The sequence below is a fragment of the Epinephelus lanceolatus genome, chromosome 20 (assembly GCF_041903045.1).
Source record: "Epinephelus lanceolatus isolate andai-2023 chromosome 20, ASM4190304v1, whole genome shotgun sequence".
In the NCBI taxonomy this organism is placed as follows: Eukaryota; Metazoa; Chordata; class Actinopteri; order Perciformes; family Serranidae; genus Epinephelus; species Epinephelus lanceolatus.
Genome location: NC_135753.1, coordinates 21,957,947 through 21,979,482, shown reverse-complemented (window position 1 = coordinate 21,979,482; position 21,536 = coordinate 21,957,947). Strand labels below are relative to the sequence as shown.

General features: G+C 43.0%; 1 protein-coding gene across 4 annotated transcripts in view; it reads left to right on the top strand.

The window, feature by feature from the left end:
• Window positions 1-21,536, top strand: part of arfgef1 (ADP-ribosylation factor guanine nucleotide-exchange factor 1 (brefeldin A-inhibited)) — a 71,021-nt gene that overhangs the window by 11,228 nt on the left and 38,257 nt on the right. For 2 of the 4 annotated variants that reach the window (XM_078162971.1, XM_078162972.1), the window contains exons 2-6: window positions 11,704-11,734; window positions 16,194-16,350; window positions 16,530-16,676; window positions 18,404-18,583; window positions 19,031-19,084. In XM_078162971.1, coding sequence (XP_078019097.1) covers window positions 11,704-11,734; window positions 16,194-16,350; window positions 16,530-16,676; window positions 18,404-18,583; window positions 19,031-19,084 — 569 coding nt within the window. The remainder of the gene's footprint in view (window positions 1-11,703; window positions 11,735-16,193; window positions 16,351-16,529; window positions 16,677-18,403; window positions 18,584-19,030; window positions 19,085-21,536) is intronic. The other 2 variants (XM_078162974.1, XM_078162973.1) reach the window with 1 other exon arrangement.

Genomic DNA, 21,536 nt, shown 5'->3' with positions numbered 1-21,536 from the left:
TTCTTGTCTCTGCAGCGTATTTTTCTTATCCTGTCCAGCCACACTCACACCTTCTTTCCTCTTTACCTGCTTGAACATACTGCACAGTCAGTGGTCCATATCTGGAGTCACACAGTAACCGTGACCACCGTGTTTTCCTGAGGTGAAAGCATTCGGGCACTGAATTGAATTTTAGCTGATAGCTGCATATGGAGTGGTTAGAGCCAACCATGGGATCCATGCCAGATGCAGATGGGCTCTAAGCTCTTTGAAATGGAAATGGTACTGCGGGATGCAGGGATGCCCTTTCTCAGTCCCCAGCTCCTTGCTCAGGTGATGGAAACTGAGTCAGGGAATGACCTCTAACCTCTCCTCTGTATCTGCGTGCATGTAAAGACTGTTGGAAGCCCATTAAGAAGGAGCCTGTGTTATCATATTGCAGATTCTTTACCCACCCAAAGGGCAGGGAGTGATTAGGATGCAATGAAACCCTTTCCAGTTTCTTTCTTTCTTTTATCCTTTCTGGCATACAGGATTTTATTGTGAAAGGCCACACGCAGCACAAACCAAAACATGTCTCTCCGCAGTGTTAAAATGAGACCTTACATACTGTTCCCCTCTAGTAGCCTCGTAATATGAGCGCACACAAACACACACTCGTGCAGCTCATGGACACAAACCATGGAGCTGGGGGGAGACAGGTTTATATAGCGAGTTTGTTTTGGAAGCCAGCCTCGTCCTTGTCGCTGCTTTCTCTCCCTTCTTTCTGCTCACTCTGTGTCTGAACCGGCCGTCCCCTCCCAGCGAGGTGTTTTCTTGCTGCTGGTCTTGTGACGTACTGCAGAGCGTCTCCGGAGAGCTGTCTGTTTATCTCCGTCCCTCCCGCCAGGGGAGCAGCCGTGTGCAGTCTCCGCCATGTCTTAATTGATGAAATGTTAGAGCTCACATGGGATTTTTGGTGTGTGTGCATGTGTGAGTGTGTGTACTGTATCTGTGCATGTTTGATTGTGATTCTCTATGTGAACATCTTGCTGGCAGAATGTCTACTTATTGAATTAGTGTTGATCCAACAGCTTTAGTCAGCAAGAATATTTACCCAGGTGTGTGCAGACACCTCGGCCTGTCATTGGCTCTACCTGCTTTACGCTCTGTTGAAGTCTACTCAGAAAACATTCATATGAGACTAAGAGGGAGTCCAGTAAGTGGGGAGGGGTACTGTGTCAAACAGTTCTTTGTTAGGCTTTAGTAAGAGATATCTCCTTTTGTTTTCCCGTGTTTTTATTTTTAAGTTTAAGGACCAAGGCGTTTTGAAGTAGGCAAATATCTGCAGCATTACTTTGTTTGCTGTAAACAGTCGCACCTTAGATGCACTGTCTCTTTTTGTACACCTTTAAAAACCAATGATGTATTCCTGACACACAGCTTTGCAAGAGAACTGCAGGGCTGCATGAACAAGCAGCCGGGTGTTTTGAATAAAGTGTCCACATTGACAGCATGCACCAGCGAGCAGAGCCTCCTCGGGTTGAAATAATGGTCGCTTTGCCTCTATTTACACATCATTTTGCAGATGTACTGCACCTTGGATGAGCTGCTGCTGGTTGCAGACAACATTTGGACTTCTGTGTTTGTTTATGCTCAGGACAAAAATGCAAATCCTGTCCAAACAAAAAGAAAAAAAAAGTTTTTCAATAGACTCACACTGACACTTTACTCTCCTCGGGTGTTCTATATATGACCCTTCACAAAACTCTATAGGAAAGCTGTGATGTAGGCTCCATTTTGTAATGGCAGTCAAGCTATCAAGCATAACAAAATTTGACCGGTTTACAAATATAATGTAGCCCTACTTTAGGCTATGGCAGCAATGTGCAGCTGTGTTATGGACCTGTGTTTAATATGATAAGGGATGAATGGGTCGCTACTCACAGTGAAGAAGTAATGAAGCATTGGTATAAGAAACCAATGTCCTGTGTCCGTGCCTCGAAAGGTCAGAGTCAAGTCCGGTCCAAGGAGCACCCACCGTGGATCGGAGGTACCCCTGGGGTACCAGCATGTCCCTCAAATGTTCAATCAGGTTGGGATCTGGGGTATTTGGAGGCCAGGTTGACCCATGGTCCTGTTCCTCGGGTCATTCCTGAGCAGTTTTTGTGATGTGGCATGGTGCCTTTGTCTGCAACAATATATGCCAGGATCCAAGGTATAAATACAAAACACAAAAGTCTGTCCATGGATGACTGACTGATGACGTGAGTGTTGGTATTTCCCCATTGGCCATTACTCTTTTGAAATGAATAGGCACTGACACGTAGACAGAGCTGAGGACACTAGTGTGGCATGGTAGCATGGTGGAATTAGCAAGCTAATACCTAGCTAGCCAGCTGCTACATGGGTAAAATGTCACAACTTAATGCTTCATCAACACACTGTTGTTGACACATTGTACTGAAGCACATTGCTATCATAAAATTAGTGAGAACTTTGTTTGGCTCATTTTCTGTAACAACTGTCATGGCAGTGCAAAAGCATGGCAGAATTAGCAAGCTAGCCAGTGTAGCGAACTAGCCGGCTGCAGTTGAAATAGCAGGAGAGGATGACCTCATCAATTTGTTTGAGGAACAGCTGTGTTTGACACAAGCCCTTGTTTAAATGTCAATACATGTTACAGTGTCAGAACGAGTGGTGTCGTCATTACTCGGCCCTGATAGTGGCTGATGGCTGTGCAGCCTCCACGAGTCATGCTGGCTGGAACGTACATCCCCGACTGGAGCTGAAGAGGAGACGGTTGTGTTAAATCGAGAGAAAAGGAGCTGATCATGGGTTCAGCTTCAGAGAAAGCAGGTTCCTTTTGCTGTGTGACTGAAGTGGTCTTCATTTAAAATATATTTACATGAATCATTGGGCTGAACTGCAACAATGGGGCCAGCTCTGTAAGCGCAAACGAATGTCCGTGACTGGGTATATGCCACCCACTCCCTGTTTCAAATTAAATGCCCTCTTGTCTTGCATTTCATACATGGTCCAACTATTTACTAGCTTTGGACCTAGTCTTGTTTCTACTTTGCTACAAGATGATGTCAGCTCATGACTTATTCTTTAATACGGTCATCTGCTCCTGGCAGGCTACTGCTAGTACATTATGTAGCCTACATTGCTACATGTAGCTACTTGCTAACATCAGGGAAACATGTAATCTTGGTTGCTTTATTGTTAATTTCTTCCTGATTTTGGATCATAATCCTGCTGAAACATATCCAGTTATCAGGATTTTGGTTTGGTTGGTTTAGCAGATTTTATTGTCCTGCTATACTCCGTTACAGTCATTCACCTGGGTACAACGACAGCGCAGAGATACGCAAGATTAGTGAAGATACGGAAGACCCAGAAACGCTGAGCAAACAGAGCAGCCTCGGCTTTTACAGGACAGGGGCTAAAATGGAGTGTTTCAGACAGAGGGGTGAACACAGGTGTTCCAACACAGACAGTCTGAGGAAAATAAAGTGTTTCATGACCATTAAAGCTTGTAAACATGTTCAAGTAGAAACGCAAAAACATAATAGGTCCTCTTTAAAAGCTCCACGGGTACCTTTAATAAGAGAGTTTCAGTTGGGTTAGGGTAACTGTGTCGTGGTCACTCGCAGTCAGCTAGAAAACATAAGTTATTAAAAACATTAACACTGCAATTTCAGCGCTGATCTAGCTGCAGAGAAGCTGTTTTAATATTCCTTATGTGCAGCATAAGTAACTGATGGCATTACATTTTCTTGATGCACTGTTGCACAAGCACACATTACATGACCACAAACACACCCGGGGAGGCAATGGGACCTGTGATTGCAGTGTTAATGGTCCTAGCGAGCAGTCATCCTTGTGGCGGACACTCCCAGCAGGGTGCTCTGCTACTGCTGCCGCCGCCACTGCTGCTGGCTTAGGAATGCTTTGTCACGCCACTAAGGCAGGGTGGTGCCCAGGAAGACTCAAGTTAGCCTGCGAGCAGCTCTCGTCAGCAGCGAGAGACGACGAGCAGGTTGTTTTGTCATGCTGCCTCGAGAAGCAGTTGGACTTTGATGTGATCCATCATGAAAGCAGACAGCCATTCTGCTTGTATGTGTTAATGGATGTTGTAACTTCTGAAATGCATCATCATGTGTTGTAGCTTCACCCTCTAGCAAACACTGTATGGTTGTAGCCCTTTCTATGCTGTTTATTTATTCAGTAGGGCTTTAATGAATATGCATGCACATCTTTTAGCAACACTGTTTACTTTTATCCAGATACATAAACTCACATTTGGAGCAATAGGGTGTAAACTGCAGGGCTCCAGGGAGTTTGGTTGTAGCTGCTGCATGAGGGGAGCACATTCCTCATTCACTCGGCTCAAATTTTCCCCCAGATATTCCCGGGATTTGAAGCATTAACCCTGTTCCAATTCCGCTTCTAACCTTTGGCTCAGGGTTTCCAAATACTTCCTTTGCTGATTCATTATCCTTATCTGTTAACAGCTGCACATTTGCATCCTAAGAGGCTGACTACAACATTGTGCACTTGATATCTAAGCCATGATCAGCTTTTGCCATAGCTCAGTGTAAATGTGATTGAAGGGATCACTGATAAGCCCCTTTGTAATGTCTATTATATGAAGCACTGCAGAAATCTTTCTTTGCATGTATCAAGTTCAGCGACTGAGTGTGATGCTGCCGTCTTTCAGTCTAAATCAGGCTGTGTTTATCCTGGCATCTCAATCTGACACTGTCACCTGGAGCTGTGAGGTTACTGTGCTTTTCTTTGTCAAATGAACAGCTGTCCTTTCCATAGGTATTTCCACAGCTGTCATATCGCCCACAGTCTTCGTACAGTACAGTGCTGATGACACGTGCACTATGCATGTCGTATTTTGCCATGCAAGTGTTACATTATAGCAAACAGAGGCGGCATTTTGTTGTTTTGCGTGAGCTGACTTCGAGCTGAGGTGCCGAGCTTTTGTCTCAATGTCGTCATCACCTCATGTATTTTTCACAGCAGGCCTTGTCGTGCAGGTGTCGTATATCGTTGTTGTGCTGAGGGACCGGGGCTATTATGTTTGCTTTAATAAGTCTGCCACCAAGGCTGACGTACAGGGATGTTTGTGCAGTTTCATCTCCTCTAGACATGGAGATATCCAATAATAAGTTCCAAGGAGGATATGTTTCATGAATTAATCATGTCATAAAGGTTGGCAGCATTGACTCAGCAACTGTGTGTGTCATGGTATCAAAACAGTAGCTGAGGCTGCAGGTGTGGAATAATATCTGAAATTTAGGAAGTGTTTATCTTCCCCAACAGGGAGCCAAAGGTTGTTAATATGATACTGGAGGTGCTGCAGTTCCAGTTGACAGTGGGGAAGTACCTGACTGGTGTGTGTGCCCTTACCCGCCTGCATTCATGCATGTCCATTTTGTACACTTGCTGGCTCTCAGAAATCTCCCTCTGCCCACTCGCCTTTATCCGGGCTTGGAGACTGCAGTCACTCCAGAGCAGAGTGGAGAAATGATTAGCAAGCTTTTGACTGACCTTCTCCCGAGCTTAGAGGAAGCTTTAGGGGGGCCCTTGAATAGATGACAACCTCAGGGTATATGGGATTCAGTACAAACTGAAACCAGAGTAAAAGGCTCTCACTTGCAAAGTATCTGGTTGGGACTGGATTGGTTAACTGGCCTTTTGTGGACACTGCTGCTCAAGTACCAGCAGCAGCAGCCCGATGCAATAACACACCAGAGGAATAGGAAGATTCTACTTGTATCTGACCCACTTGTCTCTTGATGATGGAAGAAAAGTTAAATGTGGGCCTAAAATGACTCTCTCCAAGGGGGCATTTGACATGCTGGCATTGATGCTCATTTAATGTCCTACTGTCATCTACTGTAAGGATCTGGGTCAAAGTCAGGGTAAGAGGGAAGGAGTACCTTGAAGATGAGTGAAATGGTGGAGGTGACTGAGAGCTTAGCAGGCTGCACTCATACATTATGGAGCTCTCACAGGCTTTGTGTTGCGGTCTGGTCTGGGCTACAGTGCGCAGGAGAGCAGCTCCTCTTATTAATCTGGTCAGTGAAATAGGTGTATTATGTATGCTGCTCCCCCACTGGGGTTTGGTAAAAGCAGTGTTTCAGTGTCAGTGTTTGTTTTGAGGGGAGCACAGTAATTCTATCCCTCTCTGCTGAAGCAACAGCACAGCAAGCCTGTAATTGAGTATTAAAGGAATATTTCACCCCCAAAATGACTGTTTGTATATCAGATACTCACCCTGTGTTTGGATGAATTCGTGAAGAAGACTTTGTTTTACTGGCATGCCTTAGGGGAACAAAGAGTCCAAAAATGGTGAACATTCTTGATGAACTGAGGTAACTGGGGTCTGCTGTTAACAACAGAAAAACTTAACTTTGAACAGAAAGTGAAACTTATCTGTGCTCTTTTCAAAGCCAGACTCCATTGACAAAAATAGTATTTTTACCTTGCTGAACACGGGAGAGAGGTGACATGGTGGCACAGTGGTTAGCACAGTTACCACCAAGCCAGAGATACCCCTGTTCAAACCCGACTGGGGCCCTTCTGCGTGGAGTTTGCATGTGTTCCCTGTGTAAGTGTGGGTTTTCTCTGGCCTGCTCCCACAATCTAAATTTCTTACAATCTAAAGGAGTCCGGCAACCTGTCCAGGGTGTATCTCGCCTTTTGCCTGATGTGTGAATGTGAATCTGAACTAACCCTATAAAACGCCAAAGTCACACAATAACACAAACAAACTAACTGAGTTTGGCTTTGTTTAAAGCACTGATTAAGTTTCACTTTCTGTTAAAGTATTCCTCTAAGTAATATGATTAAATCCAGTACAAATTTGTTCTTAAAGTTTACCTAAATCAGTTCAGACAAGTGCTTTACCCTATTGTGTCTTAGTTTTCACAGTAGTAGTTTCACAAAATTGTTGTGACTTCTTTGGGAGAATAATGGATGTGTGGAGAGTGAGATGGATGTTTTTGCAATCAATATACTAATTGTTGTCATTGTGGGAGTCAGTTTCTTGAGTTTCAGTTTCACATTTTCAAAGTTTAACTAGTTGATTCACAAAAAACCCTGATCATTTCCATGTGGACTCATTAGATTAAAAAGTGGTGGGACATTCAGTTTGATCTGCATCGCTGTAGTCGTGTGTTTTAGCAGCATGGAGGAGGTTTTGCCCACCACACTGAACTACTGCTGGTGCTGTTGTTCTTTGATTATACAAGGGTGCAGGAACAAACCAGGGCACAGAACACAGCGTCTTCAAGGTCAGCTGTATTTACTGTATGAATGCTGCAGAGAGGAGGTAGAGGGAGAGTGGGATTGGGTTAATTATTGACAAAAGGCTGCTGTTTATGGGCACATTATCGTCTGTACGGAATAAAGTCATTTTTTTAAAGCAACTAACTAAATAACCACAGAATACCAGATATTTTTGAGGAATTTGGGGATATTTTATATTTATAAGCTGCTTTGGAACTTTGCTGTTTAATGTTTTATTTAAGTTGGCTGCTAAATGAAACTTTTCCTCTACCAGTAAAGTATTCCTCGGCTTCTGTGCGAGTTTTTATCCAGTGCTTGGTTTATTTTAAGACACCTGATCAGACTATGATTAGCCATTTTGTGAAGCGTCTGCCTGTCTGCTTCGAAACAAATGCAGACAAAAATATTTGTATTCTCTTTCACATACTGGGTTCATTCATTTCAGTGTGTCTTCTGATTATATCGTGGTGAAGCTGATAAAAACGGGAGATAATTTAATAAATAATTGTGTAGTTTTGCGTGTGTGTGTGTGTGTGTGTTTCAGTCCCACTCAGCCGCCTGTGCCTGCCTCCCGGCATATGTCTGCACTCTATAACTGCGCGTGTTTGTTTTGAAACCGGTAGCTGGCAGATCAGACGTGATTCCACAGCTTTAATTTGCGGCTCGCGTCTGCCCAGTCCCAGGAGTATCCAGCACTTATATATCTGTTCTTTCTCAGCACCAACACCACCCACCGTTACCATGGTTTCGCTGCTCAAATCCTTGGGTGACAATTCCTCATCAACACTCCTGACACACCAAGCTAATTATCTGACGGTTACTTAAACAGACAATATGACAATCCCCACCCCTCCCATCAAACCTGCTGCCTGTGTGCCCACCTGCCTGTCTTCTGACTCGTGTGTGTGTGTATTTGCATAAATCTGATAACCCTGCACTACAGAAATCATTTGAGGTAAAGCTGATATTAAAAGCGGAATAGCCTGAGGTCAGTGCATGTTTGTAATTTCACACATCCTGGAGAGGAGACCTCCAGAGTCCTGCTGTAACTTTTATGATATGGACTACGAAGTGGCAGACTCACACAGACACTGAGCAGAGCAGGAGAGAGACAGACATGCAGCGTTTTCTCTCACTGTAGCATGCAGTACAGTGTGATATTGCTCTAGTTTTCTCTCGGGTCCAGTTCTATGATGTCGGGCTTTGTCTAGCACTCTAGCTAAAGTGAAAGGGTAGCTGGGAGAGATAAAAGATCGGACTGTGCTGATTATTCACTTTGTAGGAGTAAAAAATGCTGATTGGTTGTCAAGAATTTCAAAGTTTGAAGCGAACACACAGAGCGAGAGGATTACGTTGATGAATATTCATGGGTATTGTAATGCAGTATTTATGATAGTAATGATTAGTGCAGAAACAAGTCGTCAATTAATGGATTAGTCAGTGAACAGGAAATTAATCCACAGCAATTCTGATAATAAATGACTAACTGGGCGGTGATTTATCGAGCAAAAATGCAAAACATTTGCTGGTTTCAGCTTCTTAAATATGAAATTATCTCCACCAGGCGCAAACATGGAAGGGGTCATGCATTTGGTCGTGTGTGTGTGTGTGTGTATCTGGCCATCCATCTGTCCCAGCTAATCTTGCATACTACTGGACCAATCAGCCTAATATTTTGTGTGCATATGTATGACGTGCACCCAAGGACATCTAATGGTTGTGGTGATACTGCTGACTTGTCACTCCTCTTAACTGGCTGGAAGAGGCTGCAAGTGATCAACAAAATCGTGTAGCAGAAGCAGTTAAGTGAAATACAGTTACAGCAATAGGCTTACCAAAAAATTACAAGCTTCACTGTCTGTTGTAGGCATGGATGTATAAAGAGAACTGGACACAGAATTGGAGGCGGGGCCCCATTTATTCATATGAATGATGCTCAGTGGTACAGGAAACCAAAACAGTTCGACTTCTGTGTGTAAAATTACTCAAATCTAACGCTCTGCTTCAACATGACTGGGCGCACAGAGCAGGTGCACTGGTGCCTTTCATCAGGCTGGCCACATTGGACATCCATTGAAAAGTTTGGTCTCATTTTGAACTGGAGAATCTGCAGATTAATTAACCCTGTTGTGATACAGGTATGGCCAGGACAAAAAGCAGCAGTAAAAGTAGTTATGAGGCACTTACTGTTTAAGTCAACATCCCTCGCTTAGGAACCAAAACATATTCATACAATTATGTCAGATTTTATTTCAGAGTAGGAAAAAACCTGCAGTCAGACAGTTGTGACAGCACGATCAAGAGGAAAAGACATAAAACAAACACAATATAATGAGAGGTTTTCAAAAAAATGTCCCTACAAAAGAAATCAAAAGGTCGAAGCTAATACGAGAAAGTTATCATCATTATAACAAGTTAATTGGCCGTGCCTGGTCTCTCCCAGCACTTCAGTATCCGTCCATCCATCACTCTGTTTTTGTTTGTTTCTGTTACGTCTGATGCTGATACACACTGACGGCATCAGTCTGTCAGTGTGAGCCAGAACTTCCATTCATTTCAGATTGAGCGCTGCCCCTCCAGTTACTCGAGAGTAGCATCTTCAAATATTAATCAATAAGGAAAATAATCTTTAGTCGCAGCCGTATTATTAATTGATCAATCAGAATCAGAATCTGGTTTACTGCCAAGAAGGTTTTCACATACAAGGGATTTGCTTTGGTGTTTTGGTGCACAACAAATACAGTAAGAGAAAATGAAAATAAAGGAAATACTGCAAAAATAAAGAAACATAAAAATAGAATCGAATGACATTATGATGAAAATGTACAATATTTCTGAGTCATGCATAATAAAAAAAACAAATATCTGCAGCTTCTAAAATGTGAGGACGCTTTGCTCTTTTTTATTTCATTGTATTATTTTAATATATTTGGATTTTGGATTAAAAATGAGACAAAACAAGCAATTTAAGCATGTCACCTTGGATTCTGGGCCATTTTTTAAACTGAACAGTTAGCTGATAAATAGAAAATTAATCAACAGACTAATTAGTTAGGTGCATTGCAGCAGTCTGTGTGTGTACAAGGCATTGGAAGCAGTGCAGCAAACACTCAGGATGTCACACACACACACACACACACACACACACACACACACACACGTTAGAGCACAAAACGGATAGACAGTTGAGACTTGGGTCAAGGCTCGATGATCCCATTCAGTCTGTCTCAGAATAATGACATGAAAAGATGACAAGGTCATACGTGCCTGGATCTCACGTCACATTTGGATCCACAGGAAGTGGAGCATTTTCGCTCCTGCAGGCCGGTTGTGACTGCATGATTGTAACGGATGTATTGATTCTGAATCAAAAATGACACCTGGCTTTGCTTTGTCCCCTCATGACTGTTTCCTCTGCGTGTCCCTAATGGGTAGTACAGTAAAACATGGTTAAAACCAGCCTTAATTTAATTCCACCGAGTGTTAAGTGCTAAATATTCTCGCCAAGTGGATTTCTTTGAAAGGACTGTTAGCCTTCCAGCAGTGAAATAATTGGGCTGTCATTGCGTTACTGGGGTTTTTCCCAACCATCACAGGCTGGTGCAATTCTGTGAGGACTTTGCCGATTGCCACTGTGTTTTAAAAAGCTTCCTCATTGAAGGCCCCCTTTAATGTCTAGCACCAATTGGCCTCTCTATCGCTCTCTCTAGCTCTATTTCTGTCTCTCCATCGCTCTCATCCCTCCCTCTGTGTGTCTGTCTCTGTTTTTTTTCTCTGTATTTTTTTCTGCTCTTCTGTGCCAGTGCTCAGCAAGTTCATACAACTGCTTTCATGCCTGGAGATCTGTGAAATAAACACAAATGTTGGCCTGGCTCACGGACACGCCGCCGAGTGAATAATGATTACATTTTTGGGTCTGAGCTGCAGCTGAGGCAATACATTAACCAGGCTCCGTTCTGCGCCGCGTTGGGACGTCAACAAGACCGTCACCATGACGACACGATGACAAAAAAAAAAGAGAAAAACACTGCACACATTTCTCTGCTTGAATACTTTAACACAAGTGTGTTTGAGAACTCTCTCTGTGTCAGATGTGTGCAGTTATATGTGCTGCAAGTGTCAGCACAGTGTGTACAGTATACAGCCTAATCCTCGGGGAGTGAAATTGCTAGTTGCACACACACACACACACACACACACACACACACACACACACACAGCTGCAGCTAAAAGGCTCTGGCTCTGGAAAACATTACTGATCTGATGTGCAGACACTTAAGTTGTGCATTAAGGAGTTTTTAGAGAAGATTCTCTTAAAACCATCCTTCATAAATAAGTCTAATCCCTACAGTGTCATTAGTGGAGTAAAATACAGCAGAATTTACATTTACATATAATTTAACTTCTCTTCCCTGTCTTTTTTTTTAATTTCAGAGGAAATCAAAGAGGAATCAGAAAAGTTAAGGTAAGCAATTGATTAATTACATACCACAATAAGGCATCGAGGGTCATTTAATTGGTTTTGTTTCTCTTTCTGCATGTTCAGTCACTGTAAAATTTATGGCTCAACTGCAAGCCTCTCTGTTGCTTTCCCCTGTGTTCAGACTAGTAAAGGGGATTAGCCCAGTGTGTGTGTGTGTGTGTGTGTGTGTGTGTGTGTGTGTGTGCGCGCACGCAGCCTCTAGTGTGTTTTTGTTTGTGTCTCTCTGCCTGGCCTGTTCCCAGCAGCCCCTTGCCTTCTCATTAATGGCTTTCTTCACGAACCCCCGCCTAATGCTCAACTTGTTTTTGAGAGTCTGTATGTGCTTGTGTGCGCGTGTTTGGCGTGCTCGTGTATGGGCTGCCAAGTAACGTGGGCATGGAATGAAACGTAGCATGAGTGCCACCTCTCCTCTTCCCCATCCTCTCTCCCTCCTGCCGCTTCGTTTTTATTTCCCTCTTACATTTTTATCCCTCGCCGCTTACCCTCCCTCACACACCATCCCTCCCTTTATATTCGCTCCCCATTATCTCTCTCCAGCTTTTCCATTCTCTCCAAATTAGCATTACCAGTGACCAATTTCATCCAAATTTTACCCTTAAGGTTAGCACTGCTAGATCAAAGTTAGATAGACGCATGTGCGGCCACACTCAGCTCACACAGACGCTGCTGCTTCTGGATTCATCTCAGGCACTTCACTGCTCTCACCTATTTTTCATGTTATAAACTGAAGATGCAATAGTCTCACAGTGCTACTCAGGAATACAAATATACTTTTTGTGTGTGCCTGCAGTCCTATTTAAATTGTTTCCCTATGTGCATTCATTCTGTAGCTCAGCTGACACGAGGCCAGATTTAACAAGGACATCTTTAAAATCTCAGCAGTAGGGCTGGGCAAAATCTATCGCAGTATCACTCTGCAAACATACATCTTGATATCATATTTATATAGTAGATGAAATGGCCAGATGGGAATGAGAGCTCAGCTATATCTGCAATTTAAACACTGGGATATTTAACATTTAGATATTGACACAAAGAGATGTAATGATTGGTGCTTTAGGGAACGCTGTCAAAATAAAGTGTAAAGTGAATGTAATGACCCAAACAAATGGAATAATTAAATGTTAATTTTATTGCAAATGCAATCACTTAACTGTAACACCACCTTTACAGACAGGGAGACAAAACATTTCCTAAATGCTCCACACTCAAGGTCCCGTCACCGTGAGGTTGCCAGGCAACCGGAGGAGACTCCAGGTGGTATTGATCTTCTCATCTTACTCTTGAGAGGGAAACAAATCAGCACATTTCCCCAAAATGTTGAACTATTCCTTCAACAATTTCACGACAAATGAGCGAAACGTCAGCTGCTGAAGAAGACAGTGTGATACAGTTCTGTTGAAAGCTCCAGGGTAAAGAGAGTAAGGGGACCATGAGTGGAGACAGGGTTAGACTTTTGCCAAAGGCTGTTGTCAAGTGTGAACTGTCAAACTCAACATTTAAGATGCATTGTCAATATTGCTTTAAGCAAATACCACTTTGAGCTGCAATGATAAACCGATTAATCCATTAGTTGTCAACTATTAAAATTAATCGGCAACTAATTTGATGAACAATTAATGGGTTTGACTAATTATCTTTCGAAAAAAGTCAAAGTTCTCTGATTCTAGCTTCTTAAATGGGTGTGTTTTCTGGTTTGTTTACTCCTTTGTGACAGTAAACTGAATATCTTTGGGTTGTGGACAAAACATGACATTTGAGAACAGCATCTTTGGCTTTGGGAAACACTAATCAACATTGTGAGGGTGACACCCAGAACCCACAATGTACATGAAATCTTATATACAAGCCTTTTCAATTGGGAACAAGCTACTATTTGAGGAGTGTCTTTTAATAGGCAGGCTGCTCGTTCCATATTTAGCAAGTTCAGGTATTCCTCCTGCCATGAATCCCTGGAGAATCCGGCTGGTTTACTCTCCTTTCTGTTTAAAAGAATTAGTCTTTTTGTAGATAAGCAACCCAGTGTACACAGGAGGTTAACAGTGGCTTTTTTAATGTAGAGATTGCACTGTTGGGCTGCTACTAAGTCCCTTCTTTATGCCTCCTTTGCATTTTTACACAGAATCAAATGAGGGTGACATCATTCTGCTCTAGTGTGTGACTTTAAATAGCATCCTGGCATCGTGGAATCAAAACAGGCATGACATGTAACACAACAGCATCGGCCTCCAGTGTGCCAAATGCACGTCAGCAGCGCTTTCCAAACAATAACAATGGCATAACACGGCAATAGCGATAATTTACCTTCTGTTCTATATGGCGGTTGATCTGGTCCTCTGCTTGAAGAATAAGGAGCACCCAGCTCTCATTGTCTCCCTAATTTGTAGACATTTTCAGTCACTGTTCTTTCTTTTTTATTGAGTTAGCTGCTAACTGCTATTAGCTGCTTTTTAAATCTCCCATGGTGGGTCTCACACATAACATGTCGCCAAAACGTCATGCCCATCTCACCCATGGTCCTGTTCTACCAGCTGTCTTATTTATATAGACACTGTTTCGGCATTGTTGCCACCTCCCCTAGCGGATCAAAGGCGAGACAACTCTGTCTTCCATTCTAAGATTATGTATTATACAGAAAAGTAAGGCGGCAGAATGGTGCAAAATTCCTGCCTCGATCAGGCACTGTGAAAGGAGCTAGTGACGCCAACATTATTGTCTGATTTCAGGCCCAGCAGGCAATCTTTTGGACAAACTGGGAAATTAACATAGAAAAACTTTGACATAAGGGATGACACTTCTACAGCTGGACAGTCCCGGAACAGATGGAATAATAAACTTCGATTTGTGCCAGCATAAATCTTGGCTTTTGTCATCCATCTTGAATAATCTTTTATTTCTGATTTCTGATTACCGTATTGTGAATCGCAATTATTTTGGCTAAGATAATCGTGGCATTCACTTTTCATATCATCCCATGCCTATGTACTGCCATATAAATCTGTGTTCTTTTCCATGGCATAACACGTGCCGCCTCAAATGAAGCACGCCTCAAATGAAGCACCCCACGATGGCACCAGGGAGTCGTACACGCAGACCTCACTGTCTGACTAAAACCCAGTTAATGGCTGTATTATATTTTATAAGCAGGCTAAGTCTGACATTGGGCTGATTATGAGGGAGAGAGCAGGCCAGCTGACATTAAGCAGGGAGTCCAGGAATAAGCCAGAGGAGAGGAGCTTCCTGCAGACACACACACAAACACAGAGCACAATAGCCGAAAGAGATGGAGGCTGGGTCAGACAGTACAGATGAGCCGAGTGCTCTTTGCTGAATCACAGCTCTCCACTTTGATCTTGTTGTCCAAAAGGTTTTGAGAATGATGAGAAGGCTTCTAAAGGGATTCACCTTTTTTCCATAATTTCTGTTTGTATAATTGTATTGTAGCTTTTTCCCGCACTTGTTCCTATTTAAATTGTGGTACTCTACGCCTGTCTCCTCTTTTGTTTTCAGATAGCTCTTGTAATTCTTTTTCTTCCCTTCCTTAACCAAGCGCTTCACTCTTCCTCCCTTCTTCTTTCTCTGCATGATCTCTTGATCTTGCTCTAATTCCTCTTTAATACACGCTACTCAATGCCTGTTTCCTCTTTTGTTTTATATTTCCTCCCTCTCCCCCTCCTTTACAAGGCACTTCATCCTTCCTCTCTTCTTGTGTTTCTCTCGATGATTGTGCCCTGCTGTGAGGTCGTCCCTCTAAAAAGAGCTGAAGTCATCCTTTTTCATTGCCAAGACATAAACAGTGCAACTCCTCCTGCTCTATCAGTTTCCCTCCTTCCATCTTTTGCCCCAACCTCCCTCCCTCCCTTTCTCTGTTCCTCTCGTATTCCAGCCAGTGCAGTCTGGGTGTGGTGTTTGTGCTCGGGGATGCTGTAGACACATGGCTGCTGAAAGCAATGGTCCATATTTTATGTCTGAGTCTCCGGTCTTAAAAAATTCAGAAAAAAAATCACTGTATCGTTTGAGTTAAGGCCAGGAGATGCTTTGTCAGCATGAGCACACGGCTAAAACTGAATAACAAACCTCTGGGATTAGTACCCCTCCCTGAGAGAGATCAAGTGAAAAATTTGAAGCAGTCAGGCTCTACATTAAATTCACGGTAATAAAGATTTTGTTACTCTGCATTTTCCTGGAGGAGCAGGATGCAGGGCAACACGTCAGAGGCCGTTCTCCCCAGTGAAACATGCCATTCTTTGCACTCACTTCTTTAATGCTCTGTTAGTCAAGGGGAGTGTGAGTGTGTCAGGCTGATTTTTGAGCCCTCCTCCTTCTTTTCAAGTGACTCCAGCTGACAGACTGGACCGTGTGATCGCTGTGTGTGATCGCTGTGTTTTTGTGTGTCTCCATCTCTTCTCTTTTTTTGTGTGTGTGTATTGTTCCTTCCTAGTCCGCCCAGTGGAGATGGCAAATCGGGTTCCAGCACTTTACCGCCAATCAAATCAAAGACCAACTTCATTGAAGCCGACAAGTACTTCTTGCCGTTTGAGCTGGCTTGTCAGTCCAAATGTCCCCGCATTGTCATCACCTCGCTCGACTGTTTACAGGTCAGTGGCAGGACAAGTTGGACGGCAGAGCCCCAGATTTGTACTCTGAGATGTTATGCCTAACTCTACCAAGTCACTTTGAGAGACAACTAAAAAAGCAGTAGTACTTTCAAAAGATAATTGTACAGAAAGTGACATGACACATACTCCCAATGTTTGCATATGTTTCTGACCTGTAGAAGCTGATAGCGTACGGCCACCTGACAGGTAGTGCCCCAGACAGCACAGCCCCGGGCAAGAAGCTCATCGACAGGATCATCGAGACCATCTGCGCTTGTTTCCAAGGGCCGCAGACTGATGAGGGCGTGCAGCTACAGATTATTAAGGTGTGCTGCTGTCCTTGTCTTCCGAGATTTCACAGCTCATCACACAGATACTTCAGATTGCTTTAATTCAGCATCACATTTATAATATTTCTCAAAAGCAGATCACTTCATCTTTGTATTACTTTGATATGAAGTCAGTTTTATTATTTTACTTTTTATTTCACTACACTACAAGTAGCTCCTTTTTCTCTTATGAATCAATACGTCATTTGAAAAGACTAATTTAGTTGGTGTGTAATTATGTTATAAATGTGATGGTTTACAGGGAGACAATGAGCCGTATGATCTGGTCTTGATTGTTTTGTCATCTCTGCTGGAGAGTGGCAGTGAGTCAGATAGGTTTCCACAGTCATGTGACAGGAGCCAGATAAATATATCAGGGCTGTTTTGACAAGATATATATATATATAAAAGTACTGAAAATGTTTGAAAGTAATGCAGCTACCCACGTTTTGTATTTATATGATTTTATTATCGATATTTTTGTAAAGAAATCGATACCAAATGAGTAGCTTGTAGTATCGATCTGCCCATCCCTCCTGGATGTTTATCCAGGAAGCTCCTGGGATGAATTTTTTTTGTGTGTGTTCTTTTGTAGTGCTGCTTTGTAGGGGGGAAGTACTCAAAGAAACACATATTTAAGAATACTCTTGCATCTTTAATAACTTCCCCTAGAAGTACAACCTATCTGTTAGTGATTCACGCAGTGCCATGGAAGTGTTATAAAGGACTTCAGTAGGTTAAGTACGCGTAATATTCAGGGCTGTTTTTGAACATGACACTGAGGTGTAAAATTTCCAGAGCTGAAGCTGAGGCACGTGTGTGAAAACGCCTTACAGATATTGACATTTGACAAATGGTGAGTTTACATGTTTAACCTTTTCCATGGCCCATCTGGAAAACATGACAAAAGTTTCTTAAAAGGATTATTTTGTAACCTGTAGTAAGAGCAGAAAGACTAGGAGGCCAGTAAATTTCTCCACTGTCCTTATTCGGTCAGTTATTGACCGATCAGCTGACCCAAGTCAACCGAACATAGGACTCTGCACTGGCTTAGATAGATTAGATAGATAGATTCATTATTGCCATTTGTGTAGATGCAAAACAGTACAGGTACGTTGAAATTTCTGGCCAATGAAAGGCAGCTACAAGAGCAGCATAAAAACAGAAGACACACCTGTCTCCACCCCAGCTCCTCCTTTTCATACTGTGTCTGACTTATTGATGTCATCTCTGTTTGTCATTGCTGCTGCTCTGTTCTGGTCCCGGGGGGTCTTCGCTGCTGCTCTCCCTGCCTTAGGCTTTACATATAGGCGCATGGAAGGGCAGGGAGGATTTAACTGTCTGCCTCAGACTTTCCACATAGGCGCATGGAAGGGCAGAGAGGTGTGCTCTCTCTACCTTAAGGCTTTCCACATAGGCACATGGAAGGGCGGGGAGGTTTGCTCTCTCTGCCTTAAGGCCTTTCGCATGGAAGAGTCTTTCTGCATAGGCCCATGGAAAGGCAGCGAGGCCCCAGAACAGAGCCATACCACCAAATATAATACTGCAAGTTGAAATAAGTTTTCTTTGACTAAAGTGTTCCTGACTGAACTATAACTTATTAGAAAAAAAATACACTTAATGACTTACTGTTAAACAAAATATTTCCTTGAACAAGATACTTTTTTTGATGTTCATCTAATCTGCCCCTGCCACTTTGACATCTCCTATGTTCTTTCCTCCAGGCTTTGTTGACAGCAGTGACCTCCCAGCACATAGAAATCCACGAGGGCACTGTCCTGCAGGCCGTCCGCACGTGTTACAACATCTACCTGGCCAGCAAAAACCTCATCAACCAGACCACGGCCAAGGCCACACTCACACAGATGCTCAACGTCATCTTCGCCCGCATGGAGAACCAAGCAGTATGTCCGACCCTTTGGAAACATTATCACACATAATCCTTTTTATGTAGAGAGACGCACAAAAGTGAAAGAGAGGACAGCTCCTCCCTTGAGCCACTGTCTGATGAACTAACAAAAGCCGATGTAGCTGTTTATAGGATCAAACAAACTGCAAATTTTTAGGCTCAAATCTCTGTGAGCTTGCAGTTTAATAATGCTGCAGCAAATTATGTAAAACTGTTTTGGCATTGGGTCAGATTGGATTGTAATACAATGAAAGACATTATATTCTGTAGGAAAGCTTTCTGCTTGATGGTTTCATTAAAGTCTACTGTTTGCTTTGTGTCCAGAGGGACATTTTAGGTGTTGCCTTAAAAAACAAAGCTTGCTCTAATGTCATCTTTTTCTTTTTGAATGACACTTTCCCCCCTCCTCACCTGCCTCCCTCCCTTCCTTTTGGACACATAGCTTACAAATCACAAGCTATCTTGGTCTCTGGCCTCCAGAAAGCGTGACCGCCAGGTAAAGCGTGCAGGACTGCCGTGACTTGCCTGATCAGAACTCTTAAACTTTTCTTCTGTGTATCTGTGTTTGCGCTGTTTTTCCCTCATCCATTCATGCACTCATCCGTTCTCTTCCTTTGCTCCTACACTGCACAGGAGCAGGTATGCTGTGTACTTTTTTCCACCATATGCTTGCCGTGGCTTTCTGTTGACTTGCCTACAAATCATCTCGCTTCTCCTGCACTAATTTACATTTTGGTTCACATCCACACCTGAGCCTGGTAAATGTGTTATCGCAGGTCAGCTACGCCCGTCTCATCCCTGACAGCTTTTTGTTATGTTTTGTTCCTCCAAAGGGCCTAATACAGTTGTTTTAGAACAATAAGCGACTGGTATTGAGTCAGACACAGACGGGGAAATATAAAGAAGCAGTCAGGGGTAGAGATAGAGAGACAAGGCAGACTTTGAGGCAGAGGCCTATTGTTGTGTTGTCACTCCCCGTGTAGTGTTGTGCTGCTGCACAGGGAGATCCAGTTTGTGTGTTTGTGTGTAGATGGATCCTCCTGACTGCTGCGGCTCAGCATGGTATGATCACACACACGCACACACATACACACACAAACACACACACAGTGTTTGTCTGGCTCACTCTCACAGATTCAGCCTTCACTATCCGACTGAGGTGGCATTTAAATAATGAGCTTAGTTTGTTTGCGCTGCCTCGCCTGTCCCCTCCAGCCGAGGTGCGTTGTCTGGCCTTGTTACTGTTGCTCATATTCAATACTAATTGTTTCATTCGGAATGCTGTGTCACTGAATTGAGTTGCTCACATTTAAATGTGACAATAGCAGCAGGCTCATTTAATTAGATTCGAGCAGTTTCTGGAAGTGTGGTTTAAAAAACAAGACATATTAAGTTTAATAAAAGGAGTTTGTGTATGAAGTAGGTGTGAAATGCAGTTTTTGGTTTGCCTCGTGGGAGAGAGAAAAACTTTCTGTGAAGAAACAGCTTAAAACAGATTGTATAATTGTGACTTGTGGCTACTGACACCACCAGTGTCCCTGCACTTGGCAGATTTATTCTGTTAATTACAGTTATTAATTGAAAAGCAAGTCTGCTGTCGATAGAAGAAACACCATCTATCATCACTGTTTTGTAAATGTGTCACACTGTTTATATTTCCATCTGTAACCCATACATCTCTTTAGTTACTGTGCTTTTTTCTCTTCGAGTCACTCAAGTCTATAATTTGTTTTTATTTTTTTATACATTTGTGCCCGACAAATCTACAAATGCACTTGGACTGAAAATGCACCATGGGCTGTTGTTAATTTAGCTTGGCTGAGAGAACTTCCACTGCTTGTAATGTTTGCTCTCTTTTTTGGATCTGTATTTGCCATGAAATACTAAGTGTGTAACTGTGCATATGAGTACTGTTTCCCCCTCTGAGATCAGCAGTAGAGATAGAGTTACTCTGCTCAAAACCAAACCTTACCTCTGCCATGAAGCAATCTATTATCTGAATCAGGGCTGGGCAATATACCAATATTAAATCAAAATCATGACGAGACGAGATCTTAGATCATCTTAGATTTAAGATATTTGATATTATAAGAGTTGTCTTTTCCTGTTTTTAAAGGCTGCCTTACTGTAAAGCATACTTGCCAACCTTGAGACCTCAAAAGTTGGGAGGATTTTGTAGGTTTAGTCTTTCAACTCAAATTTATTTATAAAGCACATTTAAAAACTCCCATTGAGCAAAGTGCTGTGCAAAAGGAATAAAATGTTAAAAACATACACGAGAGGCAACATAACTGTTAGGTACACAGCTCATACATTCAGAGACACAACACACACAGGCACATATCAGGGAAAGCCACATCAGGGGGACTCAAACGCTAATGAATAAAAGTAGTTTTGAGCCTGGAGTCAATAGAGGGGGTGAATCTGATTGGCTGTTTGACATTTCCACAGTTCACTCATGAGCTTGAATCTGGAGCATGCCCAGGTCAGCTGACCTGAGGGACCTGGGGGTAGAATAAGGGGCTAGGAGGTTTGCTATGTAGGACAGGGCCAGACTTTGTAGACAGATAGGGGAAGCTTAAAATCAATTCTGAATTATACAGGCAGTCAGTGAAGAGAGGCCAAAATAGGTGTGATATGGTCTCTTGAGGGTACTTGTGAGGAGGGTTTTCCTCGGGTACTCCAGCTTCCTCCTAGGTCAATGGTGTGACTCAAAATTGCCCTTAGGTGTGAATGTGAGCATAAATGGTTGTCTGTCTCTGTGATAATCTGGCGGCCTGTCCAGGGTGTACCCTGCCTCTCGCCCAATGTCAGCTGGGATAGGCTCCAGCCCCCCCTGCGACCCCCAACAGGATAAGCAGTTACAGAAAATTCATGTAAAAAGGACTGCATCAGCATTTTTATGGCCCACCAACCCACGAGGCAGCCCTCAAACCCCCCCAGAGCAT